Source organism: Anas acuta, chromosome 3, assembly GCF_963932015.1.
Source record: "Anas acuta chromosome 3, bAnaAcu1.1, whole genome shotgun sequence".
Taxonomy (NCBI): Eukaryota; Metazoa; Chordata; class Aves; order Anseriformes; family Anatidae; genus Anas; species Anas acuta.
In genome coordinates, this window is record NC_088981.1 from 6521056 (window position 1) to 6542779 (window position 21724).

General features: G+C 40.5%; 1 protein-coding gene across 1 annotated transcript in view; it reads left to right on the top strand.

Annotated features, from left to right (window-relative positions):
• PCSK2 (proprotein convertase subtilisin/kexin type 2) overlaps positions 1 to 21724 on the top strand; it is a 103128-nt gene that overhangs the window by 31833 nt on the left and 49571 nt on the right. The window contains exons 3-4 of the mRNA XM_068675449.1: positions 17635 to 17748; positions 19443 to 19551. Of these exons, the coding sequence (XP_068531550.1) occupies positions 17635 to 17748; positions 19443 to 19551 (223 nt within the window). The remainder of the gene's footprint in view (positions 1 to 17634; positions 17749 to 19442; positions 19552 to 21724) is intronic.

Consider the following 21724-nt stretch of genomic DNA (forward strand, 5'->3'; position numbering starts at 1 on the left):
CTCTCACATTGCATGGGTCTGATGCTGGGGGGCAACAAGCAATCTCTGAAAGTTTGGACAAAAAATCTGATTTTCTAAGGCCAGGAGACACTCCTGTAATTGAACAGTGCTTTCTTTATTCTCTTTTATGAACTGTGATGCTACCATGGGAAAATGTTCATTGGAATCCATTTTATTTCTTTTGGAACATGAGCTCTTCCTGGAATAATTCCCTTGATTGCTATAGGAAGAGGATTTCTGTCTGGACTACTTATTTTCTGAAAAGAAGAAGGGAGACCTGCATGTTAAATATTTTTCCCCTTGTTTCTTGACCTAACAATATTCATATTGCATCATTCTCAGGGATCTTTTTCCCAGTTGTGCAAGGCATGTTACAAGAAAATCTTAAGAAAAAATTTCCATAGGGTAATCAAATCAAAATTACTATTATTTTTGTACAGGAGAAAAAAAAAAAGTTGAAAAATGTTGAAAAGTTGAAAATTTCAATTGCTTTATTTCTGATTGTGCAACAGTAAAGCAACAGGAACATAGTCCAAATTTTCATACTCAAAATAATGAATCAGTCAAAAATACTTTATTGCACCAAGTTATTTCATTTAGTTAAAAGCTTTTTTCAACATTTCCAGTTGGAACTTTTTAATATTTTCTTCAGTTTCAGTATTTCCTTCAAAATGAAAATCCTATTTCCAGATATCCCTAGGTCTGACTCCATTTTCCATAATGATGTGAAAACTGCATTTCATGCAAGGACAAGTAGGTAGTACGGGACAGCCTCTGAAACAAGCACCTGATTATTGTCCAGAACTGCAGCCATCTTCTGCTCCCAGAAATGGGGAATTATTTGCCGTCAAAGGGAGAAACTTCTGCAGCAACTTGCCATAGCAAAAATAAAAATAAAACTAGGTTTTGTTTAATTGCAGTGGTGGTATATGCAGGTTTTGAAGCAATTTGGAATTTAATTATGAAATGTTTCAACTTTTGCATACTTGGAAAAAAAAATCTGAGCATATGAAAGAAATGCAAATTTCAGATTGGGATTAGAAGGTGTGAACATTGCTTTTAGGGGCATGAGTCACAGTGAAGTCTACTTGTGTTGTGCCATTCGCTGTGGAACATGGAATGTTTTTGCACAGAGAAAGGATGTGTTTCAGTATAGACAGCTGTCTACCTGAGAACGTTGTTTGTCAGGAAAATCTACCTATTGTGTTTTTCTTATTAGCACTGTTCTTAAGAACTGTGTGCAAGTTGAATTACCTGCCTGACTTGAAACAATGAATAATTCAGTCTAAACCAGAAAGTCAAATAAATCTTTCCAATAAATCTTTCCAAATACTTTACATCTGCCTGCAAAATAGATGACTGGGAAGAGGGCTGGCTTGGTGATTTTGTACTTGCAGATCTCCCACTGAAATGATCAGCCTGTCTATCTGAAATAATTTGTGGTATTTTACAGAATGTAATGAACTAATCATTAACTACAGGATTAAAAACATTCTTCAAACATGGATTATGTCCTTTTTACAAATGCTGCCAATAAATAGAGAGGATTTTAAAGTTTCTAAAACAGCATATAGCAAAGCAGAGCAGAAGCACAAGTAGATTCCAGATGCAGTCTGCTGTTCCAAAGGAAGGAAAAAGAAAAAAAATAAAATAGGTTGGATTATAGCCATTTGTGGTGTTCAGTGGTCTTTACAGCACCTGGGCAATAAGAAAACTGAGATGAGAACAGCAGGGAAAAAATAAAAAACAAGAGATTAGTGCAGATCCTCTGAAGCCCGAAAGACTTAGACAAAGGACAGTAACCTTAAACTGTAATTACTGTTGTCATTTAGCGTTTCCACATGCACGATCTAGAGGCTCAAGGGAAATTACTGTGCTAGAGGCTATCTAAGCGTAAAATAATAACAGAGTTGCATGGAGGCATTTGTCCCTGGGTATGATGCAGCACTAGTGGTCCTGCCTCAGCTCCTGTCCCTGATTCCCCAGGGCTCGTTCCAGCTTCTCTCAGGACTGCCCCTCTCCATCCTGGGTAGCAGCAGCAGATGGAGAAAGCATGTTCACCTCCAGCCTAGTAGGGATTTGAGTAAGAGGTCTTTGTGCTCAAGAGACCGTAACCTAAATAACATTTTCATTCTTTGCTGCTCAATAAGTAACTCCTTTTTTTACATAATCTAAGCTCAAGTTATTTGGCTGAACACACTGCAATGTATCCATTTAACATATATAGCTGCAGCTTTTTCCAGAAGGGAAAATCTAGCCCTCGACCCCTTGCATTCTACAGTGAAGCAGAAAGCCAGGGAGCTGGGTGTCTTTGTGCTGCTTCAGGCTCCCCAAAAACATGTTGATCAGCAGGGGAAAGGGTGGTTTGTCAGAGAGATGTATCAGTGACTTCTCAGCACTAGGGCTGTGTAGGTGTTGCATAGGTTTTATTAGAGTGTTTGCTCGTGGAATTTGGAGCTCTCTTGGGGCTCTGCAAGTAGGAAGCTGGCATTTAGCTCCTTCCCTTCTCCTGCCCCAGCTGCCAGCAGCAGCAGTGTAACACCAGGACAAGGCATCTTTTTAGCACTGCCTCCACGCTGAGGTTCTGTCTCCACTCAGCACATTACCGTCAGATGTAGATGTGCAATGAAATGAAAAATAGTTTTCATCTCCTTTAGGAGGTAATTCGAAACCTCCTTTACTGTGTTTTCTCTGATTAAAATAGTGGCTGTTTACCTACTCTGAGTACTGATTTGGATGAGACATGAAGAATGATTTCCTTCAGGTTGTTTTTTTTTTTTTTTTTTTTTTTTTTTGTGTTTGTTTATTTATTTATTTTTTAATCAAGTTCTGAGTTAAACTGAGAAGAGACTTAAGAGGGGGACAAATAGCAGACATCTTATCTCAGTTGTGCCAAGGGCGTTTTTTTCTTTTCAGACATACTTTCCATAAGAACCTCAGATACTTATTTTACTGGACAAGACAATAGTTTTCCAGGACTCTGTTTACATAACAGATGTTAGGGAAAAACAAACAAAATAACCATCTGCTTCCTTTACCCCTGATCACATCATGACCTCCATTGCATGCTTGTGTAGGGTATGAGGGGCTCGTGCTCTCTGCCTGTCTAATAGTTGCCTTCGTGGTGAGTTGTGATACGGAGAAGAGAAACTCCCCTGGAGAGTTTTCAGTACCTATAGGCAAGTGTGGAGGAAGAAGGTACCTGGCTTAAATGGGAGGGAGAAGAAACACATAAAGCAACAACACATGGTTCAAGTGGGGATCGCACTGCGATTTTCACAGCATTTCTGTGGAACTGGGGACAGCCACTTGTGGTGAGCCCTCACAAGCCCCGGGAGGGACATGTTGGGACATAACCAATCTGCAAATACACGCTGACTATCAGGGCTCTGTGTGCTGCTTCTCTCAGCACCCCTGCTCCCTCTTTCCCCCTCAGTATTTCAGCATCTTTTCCTCACCGGTGGGTTGTGTTCTGATTTGGTTACTTCTTCGGGAACAGACATCGGCCCTTGAAGCGAAGAATAATATCTTGTCCTTGTGAATTCAGCCCAGCATGACTGAGCTTGAGTTCAACTGGAGGGAGGCTTTTAACAGTTTTTGTCCTTGCAGGGATGGCGTTAAACACAAGATACAGACATTGCTTCAATTTGCAGCAGTGAAAATCTGAAGTAATTTCACTGAAATAAATGGAGTGAGTCTGTATTTACTGTTGGGCAAGAAGAGTTGGAAGCTGGGTCTTTGCACTTCTGGAGGATTGAATCTCAGCCAAGAAGCTAATAAACGTGCACTGTTGTTCCACCGTGGTGGTTTCACCTGATGTTTTTCTCAGCAGTGTTTCTGAGTTTAGATATTCCTGCCTCCTCTGTCCTCACTATTTGTTCCTCTGTCCATTGCCGCTTTTATTCTCAGACAAATAGCTGTAGTTGGGAAAGGAATCTGACTGCATTTTAAAAAATACCATGCAAAGAAAGCGATTGCTTCTGAGCTAGGGCATTTCTCTGATCTAAGCTGCATTTCAGTCTGGGGTGGTATGGGGTGAGGTGAAATGAGGGAGTAACTTCAGTTGGGCTGACCCTTGATGAAATGGAAGTGGTTGTAATTTTCAGCCCTTTTCAGGGACCTTGTTTTCTATTTTTTCATTGTTCCCTGTTTTGCAAACTGCTGTTGTTACCTGCAGACTCATAAAATGACATTCTGAGCCAAGATTTTGGCAGTTCCATTCTTTATGTAATCCTACTGTGTCTTTGGCAGCACTTCACTGTTCATCGTTTCCCTTTTGTTATGGTCATTCAGCACTTCTCTCCTAAAGGACAGGTCCCAGAAGAAGAGACGTTCTCTTTGATGTCATTGTGTCATCTACAGCTTGCTAAGTCTGTGATTGTGTCGTTCAGCACTGGATGTTTCAGACTTTAGACTGTGGCCATCCAAGACACCTGAAATTTAACAGCCCCTCTAGGTATCTGTTTAAACCGTCCTAAAGACGATCCTTCTGCTGTAGGAGTTTATTTCCCCGAATCTCCCTTCTATTACTCTGTGAAGCACTGATGGTCTCAAGCCACTTCTTCAGTGCTCGCCATAGCCGAGATTAATGCTGGCTGCTTGGAACTAGCAAGAGCCCATAAACAGGCATGCAGCAGGCACTGTTAGCATTAACCAGAGAGTCATCACTTTTCCTACCAAAGGAATGTAATTTCATCAAGGAAGCTTTTCCATTTATTCCATGGAAACCATAATGTGAACTGGGTCTCAAAGTTTGGACACAAAGAGCAATTTCCGTAAAATTTGCATGCATCATTTTTTGATTGCCTGCTGTGTGAGGCCCGAGCAAATGATTTTCTTCTGTGATTTGCTAAAAATTTGTCTCAACGGAAATAAACTAGGAAGAGTAAGTAGTAGATAATGAGGGTAGCAGTTTACAGGGGTGTATGGAAATCTTCAGTGATAAGCAAAAGCATATTTAAGGTTTAGACTCTCTCACTCCCTTGAGGTACAGCCTCCTGTCAATGAGTGTGGATAGAGGTTCCTATAAATATTGATGCGAATTATGTACATGCTCTGGGAGGAAAATATACTCCAAAGTCTAATTATTTTATGCTAATAACCTCACTGTAAAGATACTCCCTCATTCCTGGCCAAAAAAAAAGCAGCAGCAGTTCAAAGAATTTGTAGCAGGATGATGATTTTAGCACTTCATTTAAACCAGCCTGTGCTATGAACCAGTGGGGACAGGGGAAGGTTCTGGCACCAAAATCCACGGCCGTGCACATGCAACTCCAATGAATAATGAGTTTTGTGCTCTTCTGGGGCTGCTTTTCTGTGCTGTAGGTGATGGCTGAATAGAGGGACCTGTGACAAATCGGAACCAGGCAGACGGTGCAATCTAGGCAGAACTCCTTTGTTTCTAAGATTTTTGAAAATATTTTTAACTGGGCAGATGTGCTTTAGAAAGCAGCCTGACCAGCAGCCAGGGGACAGGCAGTTATGTAAAAAGCCTCTCTGCTAAGGGCTTGCTGAGATAACACAATGTGAATATGCAGCCTACACTTCCCCTGCCCTGTCTCTGTGGCAACTGAAGGAGGATCTGTGGCAACCAGGTCCTGGGACGAGGTGGGAGAAGCCCTCAGTCTGGCGAGCTGCCTGCCTTGGTCCTGCTCCGTGGTGCCAGGCACCGGACAGCTCTGCAGCTTTGCTCTCTGCGAGTTCCCTGGTGGAAATGGAAGGAAGGCATCTGAAGGTTACAAGGAAGGATTCTGACATGCAGGGTGTCATGACAACCATCAGGGTTACTCCTTTGAAAGTATCAAATTAAAAACTGTTTGGGGTAAAAGCTAGATGCATAGGACACGGACTGTTTCTTCTCCTTTTGCAAACCAGTTTTTTTTTTTGCAAACCAGTCCCTTATTTCCCAGCTTTTCCTGCCTTTCCTCTTGCTACAGAAATTGGTCTGTGGAAGCCCTTCTGTTTTGGTGCATCCTTTGTGGCAGATGGCCTGTCACTGGCAGCAATACGCTGCTAACCCGATGCTGTGCAGCAGCAGTACATAAACCTCTGCTGATTTTATTAGCGTGCTTTGTGATGGGAATCCATAAGCCTCTGAATCTAGGAGCTGAAAAAGTGCAATTGCAAGCTTTACAGCATACAGCCCAATCGATACAAATTCCAGTTACTTCCTAGTGGGTTGGGAAAGGCATTCATGGGAGCAAGCTCCCTTGTCTTGTCTGCCCGGTGTATTTATGGTAATAGGATAAAGAGGTAGCTGTGCTACACAAAACCACGCTGCTGCTGGGTGCAAGAGCAGATACATGCATGTGAGCAGCCGCATAATTGTGGCTTCCCTCTGTCATGAGATTGGCTTCTGTTTTGTCTCTGGTTTCTAGTTATGAAATTTCCTGAGAGAAGACATTGTGCAGCCAGTCTAATTCCCACCAGGCAGCACTTCAGCAAGGTTATTGTTGTGTGATCGCATATTTCATCTCTGTTGAGGTAGCAAGGCAGCTCAGAAGGCGTTACAAATGGACAAGAAAGGCTCACTAATGTATCGCTAGCGCTCGTGTGAACCTTGAAGTTTAAGTATTACAGGTTTGAAATATTAGAATAAGCTTTGACTTTTTGACAGTTGTTGCTGTATCACTCCAGGCAGGCAGGCAGCTTTGTAAAATTAGGCTTCCTTTTTATTAAAGCTAAGTGGGCCTTCTGCAGCTGCCAGCACCACCTGGCTGGGGAGGAGCTGACAGCACTGGGAAGGGAGCAGTACCAGCAACCTGCTGGTATGGTGCAGTGGGGACCTGAGAGCAGAGGCTGCAGGAGCTGCTGAAAGAGCATGGCCATTTGTGATAGCCTCCTCTGCCTACACAGAGCTGCTGCCTTCTGCTGCCGCTAAACCAGATGCCTCTTAGAGTGGTATTCTCCCCAGATTCAAAGTGCAACATTTGCTCACAGAACAGAAAGGGATGGGGAAAGGAGAATTGTTTTGAACAGTGACAACGCAGAGAAGGGCATAAAAGCGTGGGATTGTATTCTGCAGGGCACTCTGTGGATTGCAGCCAGGAAAATGAAATCAAAAGGCATTTGTGCCCTTTCTGAACTCAGGATTGGGAACACCTGTGTTCTGTAGGATGGAGCCAACTTTTCTTCATGCTCACCTCATGAATCCAGTGTTTTGAGGAGCCACAGACAGTTTTAACCAACTTTTAATTCAAACTTTCTGAAATGAATTTCAGTCAAGTTGATTGGAGCTTGGTTCACAAGTGTATGTAGGACAATGGCACTGACATAAGCTTGCCTTCCCTACCTGCTAATGCTATGATACAGTTTTTAATCTGTGAAGCTGCTCTTTACCTGAGATTCTGGCAATGCTTTCGTATGATGATTTTTCATTGCCACTGGATCCAGCAGGACTCGTGTGCTTGGAAGGGCCAGAAGGATGAGAGAGGAACCCCAAACAGTTCCCAGTACTGTAACCACCACTGAATACTGACATTGAGCCTGGGGGACAGCTATACCAAAAGCAAAATAGATCCTCACATAAAGGACAGGGTAACATGTAATTCTTCAACAAGTGTGACAATATGGCATATTTACTGCTGACGTGGGAAGGGGATAATCCATGCCAGTAATTCTGTGACAGAAACGTGTATTGTGTTTTTCCAAGCAGATGTTTCAAGGCGAGTGATGAGCTGTTAGATGAAATTTGAGTGGGAAGGAGGCTGTGGAGAATGAAGTGGAAAAGCTGAGTTATGACACAGGTCAGAAGCTAGCTATTAAGTGCAAATCTAGGTATTGGGTTGGAGATAACGGGGGCTGTTTCCAGTACATGCTGTAGACTTGTTTTAAGGCCTCATTCCCTGCGGACTTGGTTTCCCTAAGGAGTGATGTGTACCTACACAAGCGTATTGCAAGGCTCTTTCAGGCTGTCCATATGGAGCACACTTAAACTTTGCATCTGTAAAGCAAATTGGCATCTTTAGAAAGAAAATGCATGACATGAGGTAAAGCTGCAACAGATGATGCTTTAAGACTGGAAATGAGTTTGGGCATTACCACAAATACACATTTGCAAGAAGTCTCTTCTGCCTCAGGGTGGGTCAAGGATACACTTGAATGAAGAGAATACTTTTACCTGTTGAGTCTTCCCATACAGACTAAACTGAACAGATTTTCTCCAAGTGGTATTTTCCTGCAATCCCCACTTAACTGGAGACTTGTTTTGTGAAATAAATTATCTTAAAATCAACAGAATTAGGAGAATCTTTAGCCTATGAGCACTCCAGTTCCCTTGGGATGTATCGGATAGCATATTCATTGCTTGTGTGGGAGCAGCAACCACACTAACAGCATCTGTAAATGGAGGTGATATAAAGGTAGGCTGCGTAGTACCTCTCTCCTTGTAGGACCAGTGTGCTGCTGTGGAGCAGGAAGAAAGTCCTTTGCTGGAGAAGTGCCCAGGATTTTAAAAAACAGCATGAAGTTATAAATGACGACAAAGAGGGAATTATTAAATTAGAAGATTCAGCATCATGTGAGCATCACTCTTCTTTGTACTGCATAAATATATCCAAAAGCCATTCTCAATGCCAAATGATCTGCAATCTTGAAGATGAACTGGGCCTTTTAAACTAAAACCTTTTTATACTGTAGAGAGAGTGCAAATATAACTTAGACCTACTTTGGGGCTGCTGTGTCAGCTGAAAGACTGATGGTGGCCTTAGTTATAAAAGAAAATAACTCCATGAAAATATTTTTACTGTTGAGGAGAAAGAACACGGTGGGTGTTTTCAAACATGATGTTTTAAAAAACATTTATTTGCAGTAACTGGCTAAGGGATGTAAGAGAAGGGAGAGCTTTTATTTGCAGCAACTGATTTTGCAGCTAAGAAGGGACGGTGTGCAGTAAATAGAGTGCCCTACATGCATGGGGCCCCTTTTTTTTTTTTTTTTTTTTCTGTCAGCAGGCATGTTGTTGTTTCCACCTGCACGGAGATGTGGTTGTTCTGATAGATTTGCGTAGCCTGCTGTAACTGCTGAGCCAGCAAAGTTGCCCGCATGCTGCTGATAAAATGTCCCTCTGGTTTACAGTGTGACCCACTGCTGAGACTGATGCAAGCAGTTGCATCCCATCTCTGGGGAATTTCATTCTCACAGCGATCTTTGGTTTTATAACTGAGGTAGCTGTCTCGCAAAGAGACATTGCTTGAAATAGGAATTACTCTGACTTTTCTGTCATTATATACCATACAGTGTAATGTCAGCTTCTCCAGGTAGGCTAACAAACAGTTTTTTATTCCTTTAGAAACACCTTAAGATTTCAGATATGCTTCTGCCCTCATTTTGGCTTTTTGAAGCACTGAAAAAAATGGAAATAAGAACAGTGTTCCTAGAATAGCCAGCACGTGTGATAGTACCGTTCCTGATATGACCCTCATGCCAAATTGAAGAGACAGCAGCCATGTGAATCAGAGTTTGCTTGCTCTTGAGGCTTTGCACTGGATATCGAGGTAGCCAGGGATTTTTCTCTGTTTCACTCTTTCCCCTCAATAAATTCTATTTTGAGAACAAGAAGGGAAAAGAAAAAAAAAGAACAAAACAAAACAAACAAACAAAAAAACTTTTGTCAAAGAGGGCATGACCCTATGAAAATTTCAGTTTTACCAAACTGGCATTTTCCTTTGCAGACCATCTATACTCAGCATTCATTTTACATTGCAGTCTAAACAATTCGCTTGCATTTCAAAGTAGAAGCTGGAGGAGCACTATTGATTGCTTAGCTGAGCAGGTTGAATATGATCTTCAGCCTCCTCTTACACATTGATCCCTTGTCTCTTTACTCACTGCTTCCTGAATGTCACTGAACTGTGAGAGGCCTGCTAAATGGACAAAAATATTGATTTCTTTTTCCCTTCTTTTATTTTTGAAAGCTCCTTATTTACCAGGCACTGAGCTAACATCAGGAAAATGAAAGGTCACAAAGAAAGGCAGAAGCAAGTTGATTCTGGAATTTATGAATTTATTTTTTTATTTTAATATGAACTTGGTTGAGACATGAGTTCTTTAATTTGTGTTTCCATCAAGAAAGGTTAATTGCCTGAGTGGACCCCTTGAGTTGAGGCTGTTTACTTGAATGTCTTAGTGTTGTGTGATGCTGAACTTTTGTGGTAGTTTCCTAAATGGCTGTTCCTCTGTTGTTATAGTTTCCAGCAGTATTTGCAGAGAAGTTAGTGATCGGCCCCAGCTACGCCACATTTTGCTGTGTGAGGCAGTGAGAAAGGGTCATTCTCTGGAGAGTCTAACAGGGGTGGTGTTTAACCCTTGTTCTGTGCTACTGGGAGCATGACGTTTTTGCAGTGACGTGTCCAGAGTGGAGAAGAAAGTTCAATAAGCACCAGCTGGAGCCAGGAAAAACTTAGAAGACATCCCAAGAGTAATGACTGGAGACAACCTCAGTGTCTAGAAGTTTTGGTATCTGCTGATGGTCTACATAAACTCAGAAGCATTTGAGCAGTCAAATGGGGCTGGTTAGAGAAAGTGGAAAACTCTTGGACTGTTGCAGAAAATCTAAGATTAATAAACCAAAAAAGCAGCAGGTTCTTGGTATGTGATGACACAGTTTTAGCCAGTAACAAAATAAAAAATGAGCAGCAAGGTGGAAGAAGAATGGCTAAGAACAATGAAAGATTGACGCATTTTATAGTAAACATGACTTATTCTAGAAATCAAAGCAATTCTCATGCTGTCTATGCTAGTCATTATGAAAATACCCATTTTTAAATGTATAAAACAAAAAATATAGTAATTTAATGGAAAGAAATGCATTATTAACTTTCATGAAATCTTGGATATCAAAACCAATTTTACTCCTGTTTATTTTGTTTAGAAATCACAGGTATGGTTGTGTTGATAAATATTTTGTTTCAAAGGCCTTATACTTCAACAGCTGCTGCATCTTCGGTGTAGCTGTTCTGATTGCACCTATCAAGGAGGGGTAGAATAGCCAGGGGAAAGGATCCATATACACAAAACTCCCCAGGGACTAATGAGTGTAGGTAGAGAAGGCACTTGGAGACCCTTTTATGCACCAGAGACACCTCCGGTTACCGACAGGGACCCATTGCTATGTACTCATTGCTATGAGAGACTCGTGAGAATCTTTGAAAATTATTAACTTGCTTGAGAGGAGAGGTTTTCATTTAATTAGTAAATACTGGGTGATTAGTGACACTCTTAAGCTCCCTGACATCTTTGCTTATTCCTTCCGTGCCTCGAAACAGGCTCCGAAGGTTTAAAATCAAGAGAATGAATCCAACAATGGCAAGGCAAAAGGCATCAATTTTCTGCAGCATCATGGCCAGATGAAGTCTCACAGCCTTACCACCGCACATTATCGGTTAATGGCTACATTAGCTAGCTACACCTGAAAACCAGTCCCTTTTGGTATTACTGGGAGAAAAAAATATATTGTTTTGTTTTGTTTTTGTTTTTCATGAGCAGGAGGCAGATCTTTAGAAGGCTAGAGAACACTTTGCTCTCTGTGAGGATGCAGCAGGTGGGGAAAGATTTCTGAAGATTTATTTTCAAATATCTACTTTTAGCATTTGACAGATTTTTTGAATAGAAAGCCATGCACAAGAATACATATCAATCTGAAAATGGCAGCTGGAATCCTTTACTATTGGTGCTGTGCACTTTTCTCTTAATAATTTGCTGGCATTTTTGTTACCGGAGACAATGTGTACCTTGAAGAACAAGTCTCGGTTTTCTACACCGAGAGCTGCTGAGATCCTGGCTCTGCCTGGGTGCCCTGGTATCACTCCCTGGACCCTCCCCTGGGGTGTCTTCAGCCACAAACAGCTCCCGTGACTGTATGGCAGAGAGCTCAGCTTCCATTTGCTCATTGGAGAATCAACCATGAGGTCTAAAACTGAAACGTGTTTGGTAAGAGTAGGCAACAGGCGCTCTGCTTTCGAGATTTGTCTCTATTTGTCAGGGAGCCAAGTCCTTGAAAGTCTGGCTGACTGAGAATGGGTAATGAACCATAATCTGGGAGTGATACTTGGCCACATCCATTCCCAGGGACACCCACACTGGCATTTAAAAGTCATTCGGTTTTGTTCGGTTCATCTGACTATAGGTGCAGTTCAAGTAGGTCTGTACATTTTTTTTTCCCTAGTGGTCAGCATTTTCCCTGGTGGTCAGCATTATTCTTTTTATTTTGTAGTGGTCAGTCTCACAAATCTTCATTGCTTTGGGGCTTTAGGAAAAACATGGAAGCATATGAGATGGGTACTCTCTGACGTCTTCAGAGCCTCCAACCAGCAAGCATCTGTTGGACAGTACAGGTGATGAGCATGTATTCTATGAATGGGATCAATATTTCTCTAACAGACATCTCTCTCTTATTTTACACAGATGGAATGGACAGTAAAATTAAATATTTTCATCTCTGTTTACTTAGAAATCAGAGGTGAAAATTAAGCACACATTAACTCTGTAAGGGGTTTGAAATCAGAGAGAGGGGATGTCATTTGTGGCTAAGACCCTGACAAGCTGCTGTAGGTGCTTGATATCCCATTCTCATTCCTTTTTAAAGACAGCTAGGTGTGGCGATCACTCAGGCTCACTTGAATTTTTCTGCCTTCATCTTCTGTTGTCACCATGTTTCTTTGGTAGCAACAGTCAGGACAGCTTTCCACTAGCTGGCGGAGGTTTGTTGGATGATGCCTTCAGGTATCTGGACAAGCTGTTCTGAGCCACCTTCATTCATGGAAGATTGCTCCTCTGCACAATTGATAGGGCCTAATCCTAACTTCTTTAAAAATACAGGCAGTTGGTTTTCAACTTCATCCTTCATCTTCAGGAGCACACCTGTGTTGACCCTGAGCCTTTAAAGAAAAAAGATCCACCATACCCTTTGGTCATCCTTGATCATCTGTGTGCAGTTCTGGGCACCACAGTATAAAAAGGACATGAAACTGTTGGAGAGTGTCCAGAGGAAGGCTACGAAGATGGTGAAAGGCCTGGAGGGGAAGACGTACGAGGAACGGCTGAGGGCACTGGGCCTGTTCAGCCTGGAGAAGAGGAGGCTGAGGGGAGACCTCATCGCAGTCTACAACTTCCTCGTAAGGGGGTGTCGAGAGGCAGGAGACCTTTTCTCCATTAACACCAGCGACAGGACCCGCGGGAACGGGGTTAAGCTGAGGCAGGGGAAGTTTAGGCTTGACATCAGGAGGGGGTTCTTCACAGAGAGAGTGGTTGCACACTGGAACAGGCTCCCCAGGGAAGTGGTCACTGCACCGAGCCTGACTGAATTTAAGAAGAGATTGGACTGTGCGCTTAGTCACATGGTCTGAACTTTTGGGTAGACCTGTGCAGTGTCAAGAGTTGGACTTGATGATCCTTAAGGGTCCCTTCCAACTCAGGATATTCTATGATTCTATGATTCTATGATCTCACTGCTATGTTTTTTTAAAACAGCCATGTAAGCCATGCGTACTGCATGTCATCACTGGGACTCCCTTTTTCCTCTGGAATTTGCCCAGAATTCTCCTGCTCTGAAGTTCTTGATTCTTGAGGTTGGAGGCTGAGTGCACTGTTCCACTTTTTTTTTAATATCCACTGGTATAATTTAGTAAATCTGTCATTTATACTCAGTATAACAGAGTCATTTAACTGCAGGAGCTCACCAATACAATTAACCCTGTTCCTTCAAAATGAGGAGCTGATTGTCTTGGCATTCACAGGAGCATGGAGCACAGTTAGAGTGCTGTGGTTTCTGGCCCTCCCGGTGCAGTATCGCAGTCAATTGATTATTTTGTTAATTTGTTCTGCATCAGTATCCTGCTGGTTTATTATCATCCAAGTGACTTTATGCACCATGCATAAGTACAAGTATATTAAAAATCAATACTTGAACCTTTTTTCCTTGTAAGTGTCCTATCATCCATGGACTACCTTCTTTGATCCACGGCCTTCATTCTGATAATGACACATCTAGTAACTTTTGCATGATTTAGTCACGTGCTAATAAAATATATGCTCAGATTTTGCTCACTGCTTAAGCTTGTATCATAATGAAGAATGAATAAATTAATTAGGAATGAAATAAACACAAGCTGCTATTGCTGACAAATAAGCCTAAATCTGAGACAGTAAAAAACAGGCTAGTTTTGTAAGGAAATCTTGTTCCTTCGCTAATTTCTAATAAGCATCAAGTTTCACAGGCTCAAATCCTTTAGAGATGCTATTATCAAAAGTCCATCTTACAAACACTGGTTTTCCTGTTTCAGTTAGAGAAATAAGTATTTGAAAGCTGACACGGGGGTGCATTGTGGATCCGACTGAGGGCTGGATTCCAGGTCTGATCATGGCAGAAGTACACAGGATTATGGCTGTTATCAGAATGTTCTTCAGTGATTTTCCACCATTCCACATGCAAAGATGTGATCCTAAGCTCTCTCTTTTATGTATTGTTAGAACATATGACCTGCATCATGATATTTAATGCATTTATGTTACCGATATCACAGGAAGGACTGCTCTTCTTTAGGAAGAAACCTTTAAGAGAGAAGCAAAATCAGATGAGGTCCCTCTCTAGACCTAGTCTCTCTAGACTAGGGATGAAAGCACAAGTTTTCAGAAGCGGAAAAACGCTGTTTTTCTAATCGAGATACCCTGTTGGCAAGAGGACAAGGATTCACTCAAATCAACTATCTGCTAAATGGGAGGTTCTCCACTGAAATCATTGGAATTGCGTCTTATAATATCTCTTGCCAGGATAAATTTGCTTGATTGGGGATTTTTTCTGGGATGTATGGATGTTACCAGATCTTGGGATCACATTTTCATCAGGCAAGTTCTTGCTTCTCGTGCAGGGTAAGATCCTTACACAAGGTGACTGATGAGGCAGCCTGTAGCTCTGGAGAGTGGGAAGGTACCAGGGCTTTACCCAAAGCTTTCAACCCATTTCGTGACAGGAAAGCCTGATCTTTCCTGGATGCAATTGTGTGAGTTACCACCATTACTGAACTTAGGTGGAAAAACCTTTCTGTAGTGTAAGAGGCCTCGGGCTTTCTGAGACTGTTACTCCTTAGATGGTAATATCCTGTACACCTTAGCTCCATGTGAAACATTCAGAAAACAGCCTGTGGAGGGGTTTTAGTTCAGAGAACATATGTATATTTCATATATATTTCCTCGTCTCAGGGAATTATAATATAATTTAATATAATACAAGAAACAAATTATATTTTATTGTAAAGATGTAACAAATCTGACAAATGAGACGATCCTGAAGAGTGAAACCAGCCTGTGCTGTTTCTGCAAATTGCTCCCCACTTCCTCCAGCTTGTCTTAAAGAAAAGCCATGGCTCCAAAGCCTTGCTTTTTAATTAGAAGAATTCCTTTTGTGCTACATCCTAATTCAGTGCCTTAATGCAGCAGGTCCTGCAGAGCCAGCAAGTTTGCGTGGGAGCACAAACGCATGAAATCTTTTTCTCTGGCATCCCTCTAAGTGAGGGTTGGCTTCTGTTCGTAATTATTTGATGTGGTGACAGCTCGGGGTTTGCAATTGCAAGCACAGAGGCAGGGGTGGTAACGGAGGAAGGCATAATGACAGGTGATTGCTCTGTTGTCTCCATGGCATCACTGAGCCTTATCTTAGAGGTATCAAACAGTGTGTTTATACCTTTCTTTATACAGATACCTGGCACCACTAAGTACACCTCATGTGGTTCCTGCTTAATCACTGTCCTCTTTTCAGCTTATTTTGTTTTAGTTTTTCTTTTCAGTCTTCTCCGCTTTTAATGAACGTGAACAAGTAATGGAAACACATAGAAATGAAAGCTACCAATTTAGTATTTTATCATTTTGTACCTTTAGCTAAGGAGTTGGAATTCACACAAGTAGATTTTTAGAAACATTGATACAGCCTTTTAGGGCAGATCAGTGATTTCCAGTAGCCTCTGTCAGAGTGGGTCAGGTACACGGTGCCTCAGCCTGCTCCCTATGCATTGGTATTAGGCTTTCAGGGTTATAATGAAGCAATGTAGCTGGGAGGAAAACAGCTTTTAGCTCCAATCAGTTAGATCCCAGTTTCATCTCAGCCTTAGGCACCTCACTGAGTGCTGTCTTTTGAGGCTCCCGCTTTAATTAACGGAGACAGAAGGACACCTCCAAGAGTGAATCAGGTGATATAAGGGCTGATTTAGCCTTTGGATGAATTTCTCCTCTGCTGATTTTGACACTACGTGAGTTACTGTGACACAGCAGGGTAACTCCTGTATACATCTTCTTAATCAGAAATGCCAAAGCCACGCATGTAGAAATGGCTCCATAAATTAGGAGATTTCTTTAATAACTGTGTTTTGTTGTTGTTGCTTTTTTTCTTTCTTCTTCTTCTTCTTCTTCTTTTCTTTTATTTTTTTTTTAAATTAAATGCCTAAGGAAATGTTAGTTTGCTGCCTTCTTCCTGCTTCTCAAGGTGTTCCCAATTAATGATTTTCAGCTTTTCTGTTTGATCAAGAGGGATGGATTTTTTTATGATGTTGATGATGGTTTTTTAATGAGATGCTGGGATTATCATGCTGTCTTGGTTCTAGGTGTTAGGCCAAGCAGAGTATGCCAGACTTGAAAGCATGTCTGCAAGGTGTGTTAACACATATTGGAACAATTACAACCAATTAGTGGTGTCCTTTTGGAGAGTCCTTTTATGTGGGTACAAACAAGATGATTATGGTCTGACATTTGTAGTTTCTGCCTCCAAAGGTATTTGTGTGTCTAAGTTTTCTTGTTTTCAATAGTGCTTAGTTATGTTTACACGTGACTTTGCAGTTCATAAAAACTAGGATGCCTAAAAAACTGTGGCTGCTTCTGTTTCATAACCAGTATTCTCATGTCTTATACTTTCGCTGGTCTGGTCCACTTAGCGGCATTTTCTCATTTAGTTTTCTTGCCAATGTATTTATTTATCACTTATTTATTGCAAAGATAACCCCTGAAAGTGAATGGATCAGTAAGATGTGTTTTTGAGAACCTCAGAAGTACAATGGGAACACACAGCCCCAGGTACTTTTCTCCCAACAAATCTCTTGCAGGAAAGCCAACAGAGGTATACTCTAAAAAACACATACTCTGAAAATACATGGATTAAAATCTGAAAAAGTAAAAGACATCATGGCCCAGACATGCATCCTCATTTTATCAATTGCCTGCAGCTTGGAACAGTCATGTTCCAAGTTAAATATTCCATTAGTTAAATAAATTGTCATCTAATAATGGCAGTGGTTTTGATTCTGATGGTTCAGAGCATGGCAAGAAGATCCACGACACCAATGATGTCTGAATAGGGACTATTTCTTTTGCAGATTCTTGGGTATCTTAAATGTGATCAATCTTTAGCTTTCCTCCAGGTAGGACACTTCTGGGTGTCTCTTTCTACCTAGCCATCTTCTTCCCAAGAATTTTATTAGCCCTTGAGCTCTCTGCCTCTTTGCAAATTTCAGCTGAAATCAGCCACGGGTTTGAATGAATAACACACACACAAATAATGTGATTTCATAAGCCTTCTCTTTCCTGAAAACAATGCTAAAAAAATCTTTGTAGTTAAGAACATCGAGCTAACGATGTAAAAATTAACCCCTCCAGGTAAAGAAAGCTGTGCAACAGGAAGGCTTCAGCAGAAGGAAGAGAGGATATAGAGATATCAATGACATTGACATCAACATGAATGATCCTTTATTTACAAAGCAATGGTATCTGGTAAGTTTGAAAGAAAATCACAGAAATCGTAACTAAATAACCGGCGTTCAAGTTTTTCCATGCCATTGCAATGTCTTGCAAGCATTCTTTCCAGTTCTCCCACAAGAACTTGGGAATGGATCCAAGACACTGGCCTATTGTATTTAACTGTACCTCTTTTATGCTGGGAAGACCCAGCAAACTTCAAGAGCTAAATTTCATTTCAGTCAACAGAAAGATCCTTAGAAGGATCTTTCTAGAAAGAGAACTGTATTGGTGTCCTGTGGGCATTCCTGGTGTGCTGATGTGACCCCTAAAACTGCATATGAATCATGTCTTTGAGCTGTTGCCAGGTAAAGCATTGTTACAGAATTATAACAAAAAGTTCTAGTGTAGTAACTAGGAAAAGTTGAGGTTTTACTTTTCTTGTAGAAATTTGAATACTGTTTGATTGACTTTCTTCTGTCAAAAGCAGAGCAGCTGAAAATTGATGAATTCGGGCTTGAGGCCAATGTCAAAACAAATTAATGTTTTACTAAATTGTTGCATTTTTAATGTGTCCCATTTTACAGGGAGAAGTTTTTAGTCTTAAAATAAAACATATTTTTTTACATAAAAGTACCTAAGAAAGATATTTTTATCTTAAAAATGTGATAAAGCAACTTTACTGTTTTAACATTGCAACCTATTTACAGTAAAATACTTTGTAAATGTAATATCATCGTGTTCACTTAAGATGGCTCTTTTTGCTTATGAAAAGTGTTTGTTCTCTTTCCTTTTAATGCATATCCAATGTTTTATGAATCCATCAAAGATGTCTGTTAATTTTTTCTAAGATGAGAGTTGCCAGATGAATGAAGACATGTTAGCATGGATGGGACTTCATCCTTGATAGAATAATAAACTAAAGTGTGAATTAATTCACTTCTTTGTGGTACTTCAGTCAATAAAAATGCTGCAGTGATAAAAATAACCATACTTTTATCAAGCTGTGCATGTAGTTTTTAGGTTATAAAGAGCACTAAAATGCACTTTGATACAATTTGTCTGACACAAAGTTGAAGTTTTGCATTTGGAAGAGCAGCATCTGTATTGTGTTTACCATGGAACTTGAGAAATCTGTGAATGAGACTGGTAAACACAACTAGTGCCTGAAGACAGAGGGGATTGCCCTTACCCCATGTACAATCACATCCACGTACAATATTGAACAGGACCCTTGAAGTTCATCTGCTGAACCTTCCTGCTCAAAGCAGGCCTAATTAGTTTATCAAAGAAGTCATTTCTGGCACTAAACCCAGTGGTTTAGTGACTTCCAGTAGCTCCCTGCTTTCAAGAAAAAAAAAAAAAAAGCATTACCTGCTCATAAAAAATTCCTCTGTAAAACTACTGGAGTAACTTTTGCTCACTTGACCAGCTGCCCTGACATGCTTGAATAGAAAAATCCTTCTTTGGGTTGAAAAGATTCAGGGTTTAACCAAATCTAATAAGCCCCAAAGAAGTGAATTTACTATCACCACCTTTTTTTTCTTTCTTTTTTTTAATCCCTGCATTATTGTAGTAGATAGGATTACATAGAGCTGTGCACCCCAAAGCAAATTGGACATATTTTCCATACCAAAGAAACATGCAAAGGTATAATGAAAAAATCAATGGCTGTGGTAGCATGTCTATCAAGTAAAAAAAGATATTCTTCTTTTTCACTGATGTATTAGATTAACACTGGTCAAGCAGATGGGACTCCTGGACTTGACCTTAATGTAGCTGAAGCATGGGAGCTGGGATACACGGGGAAAGGAGTTACCATAGGAATTATGGATGATGGTAAGTGAAGACTGCATGCTAATTTAATATTTTAAAGTAGCTTTTCCCATGCAATCAAAGTCAAAAAAAGATTAAAAAGTTATAATGGATTGCTTATAGTGCTGAGACTTCCAACCTTCAGGGAAAATACGTTACAAAGCCTTCAATAGGGATACAGAGGCATGGATATCCAAAGCACTAAAAGTAGCTTGCTGTTATCAAATAGAGGTCTTCCAGGGCACACTATAACAACCATTAAGCCAAAGGAAAGACTCCCCTTGACTTCTGTAGGCACTGACTGGAGGACATAATTGCCTTGCAAAAAGTACTTAAGACAACATTTTCTGGGTTACATTATTCTCAAAGTCATACTTGACAGCTGAAATAATTAAACACTTTCATGCTGAATGTCAATAAAGACCTGCGTATTAAATACATTACTAATTTGAGGCTAAGTTCAGGGAAGATTAAGATAAAAGATACAGTTGAAGTCACAGCTGTTTTACTCATGGATTCCTTGCTGAAGTACAGGAATTCTGTGTAGTCTTTCATCACTTCTCTTTGGGCTAAATTTTGAAAGTTTTGTTTTTATGGTGACTGAATAATATTAAAAATAAATAAAAAGGCTGGATCCACCTGTGTTTGCTAGGGTCAGCTGAGTTCTGTCCTCATTCATTTCTGTTGCTCATCTGCTCACTTCCAAGACAAGGCTTTTGTGGAAGTATGAAAGTAGATTCACACATATGTATATTGATGTTATGAGAAATCACATTTTTACTGATCCCACAGAGGCAGGACTTTGCTTTCAGAATGGCAAGGCATAACTACAATGGGGATCACAACAAACTAAGATTCATGTCAAATAAAGCTATTGAGAGGTGTTAGCCCATCAGATATAGCTTTTAGAGAAGGGAGTATTTTGACTATTTTGACTTGTATTCTCTTCCACTAAATATGGAAGAGAGCACCTCGATAAAATGATTCTTCATTGAGACTTCTGTTGCCCATCCCCATCTCCCATTTGGATCAGGAAGGCCCTCCACGGGTGCAAGGGTCCCTTCTTGCAAATCTAATGCTAAGGACCCTGTGTAATGGGAGGTAATATTTTCATCAGAACAATCGCAGTAACATGCCATTCTCTTTGCAGATAAAATTGACCACGTAATAATGTGTTGGTTGGAAAAACAGGGCAGAGTAATGTTCAAAACGTAACATGAGATTAGCAGCCTTTTCTTTGTACATTTTAACTGGACATGTAATAAGTCAGCTTATCCCATCTGAGTGTAGATCTGCTGCTTCTATTATTCCATCTATGGGGATATGTATGTTTGCCATCTTTGGAAAGACTTAATGCAGTAGCACGGGCATATTCCACACCACTGCCCTGTTACAGGCTTTAGCATACCACCAAAGTGCAGAGCCACTGTTTCAATTCATGCTGTGTAAAATATCAGGGTTTCTATTTGTGTACGTGCTCTTGATAGCTTTGGATATGGTATTTTTGTTTTCTTTTCTGATTTGCTTAGAGATCCAGGGGACCTGAGAGTTCTTCTGAAAGAGTTTTTCAGTGCTTGTAGTGCTAGATCCAAATCAGTTAAGTCCACAAGCGCTTAGTGAATATTTGACTTGTTTTGAATTTCTGGTTTGTGTCAGCTTTTTTAAACCATTTATATGAATGCTCACAAACTAAATTTTTAAGTATCATGATATTGCACCTCATGAGGCCAACACCTCAGACTGCAACAGATATTTGCTAAAACAGTCTAATCCAACGTGTTTCCTATCATTCACATAGTCAAACGTGTTTGCCTGAGTGATCTCCCCAGGTCTAGTTTAGGTAATTTTCTGTCTACTTAGTTTATCATTTTCAGTGTTTAAATTACTCCTTTTTTATATTCCGTACTGATCCAGTGCTTGCTGACGTTCATAGTTTTGGTATGCTTTGACGCCAACAGCACTTTGTATAAAGATAAATTGTTATTCAAACTAGTCTTACTAAACAAATATGATCTAGTTTACAAAACAGGCCAATAAATTTTGTCACTGAGCACCTCTTCTCAACTGGCACCTGGATTTTGACATAAATGATTTAAAACTCCTAGCTGGGACTGCATCAGAAACGATGTTGCAATTTTTAAGTCAACATATAAAAATTGGAATCGCACTTCAGTCAATTGCGTTATTTGCCTTGATT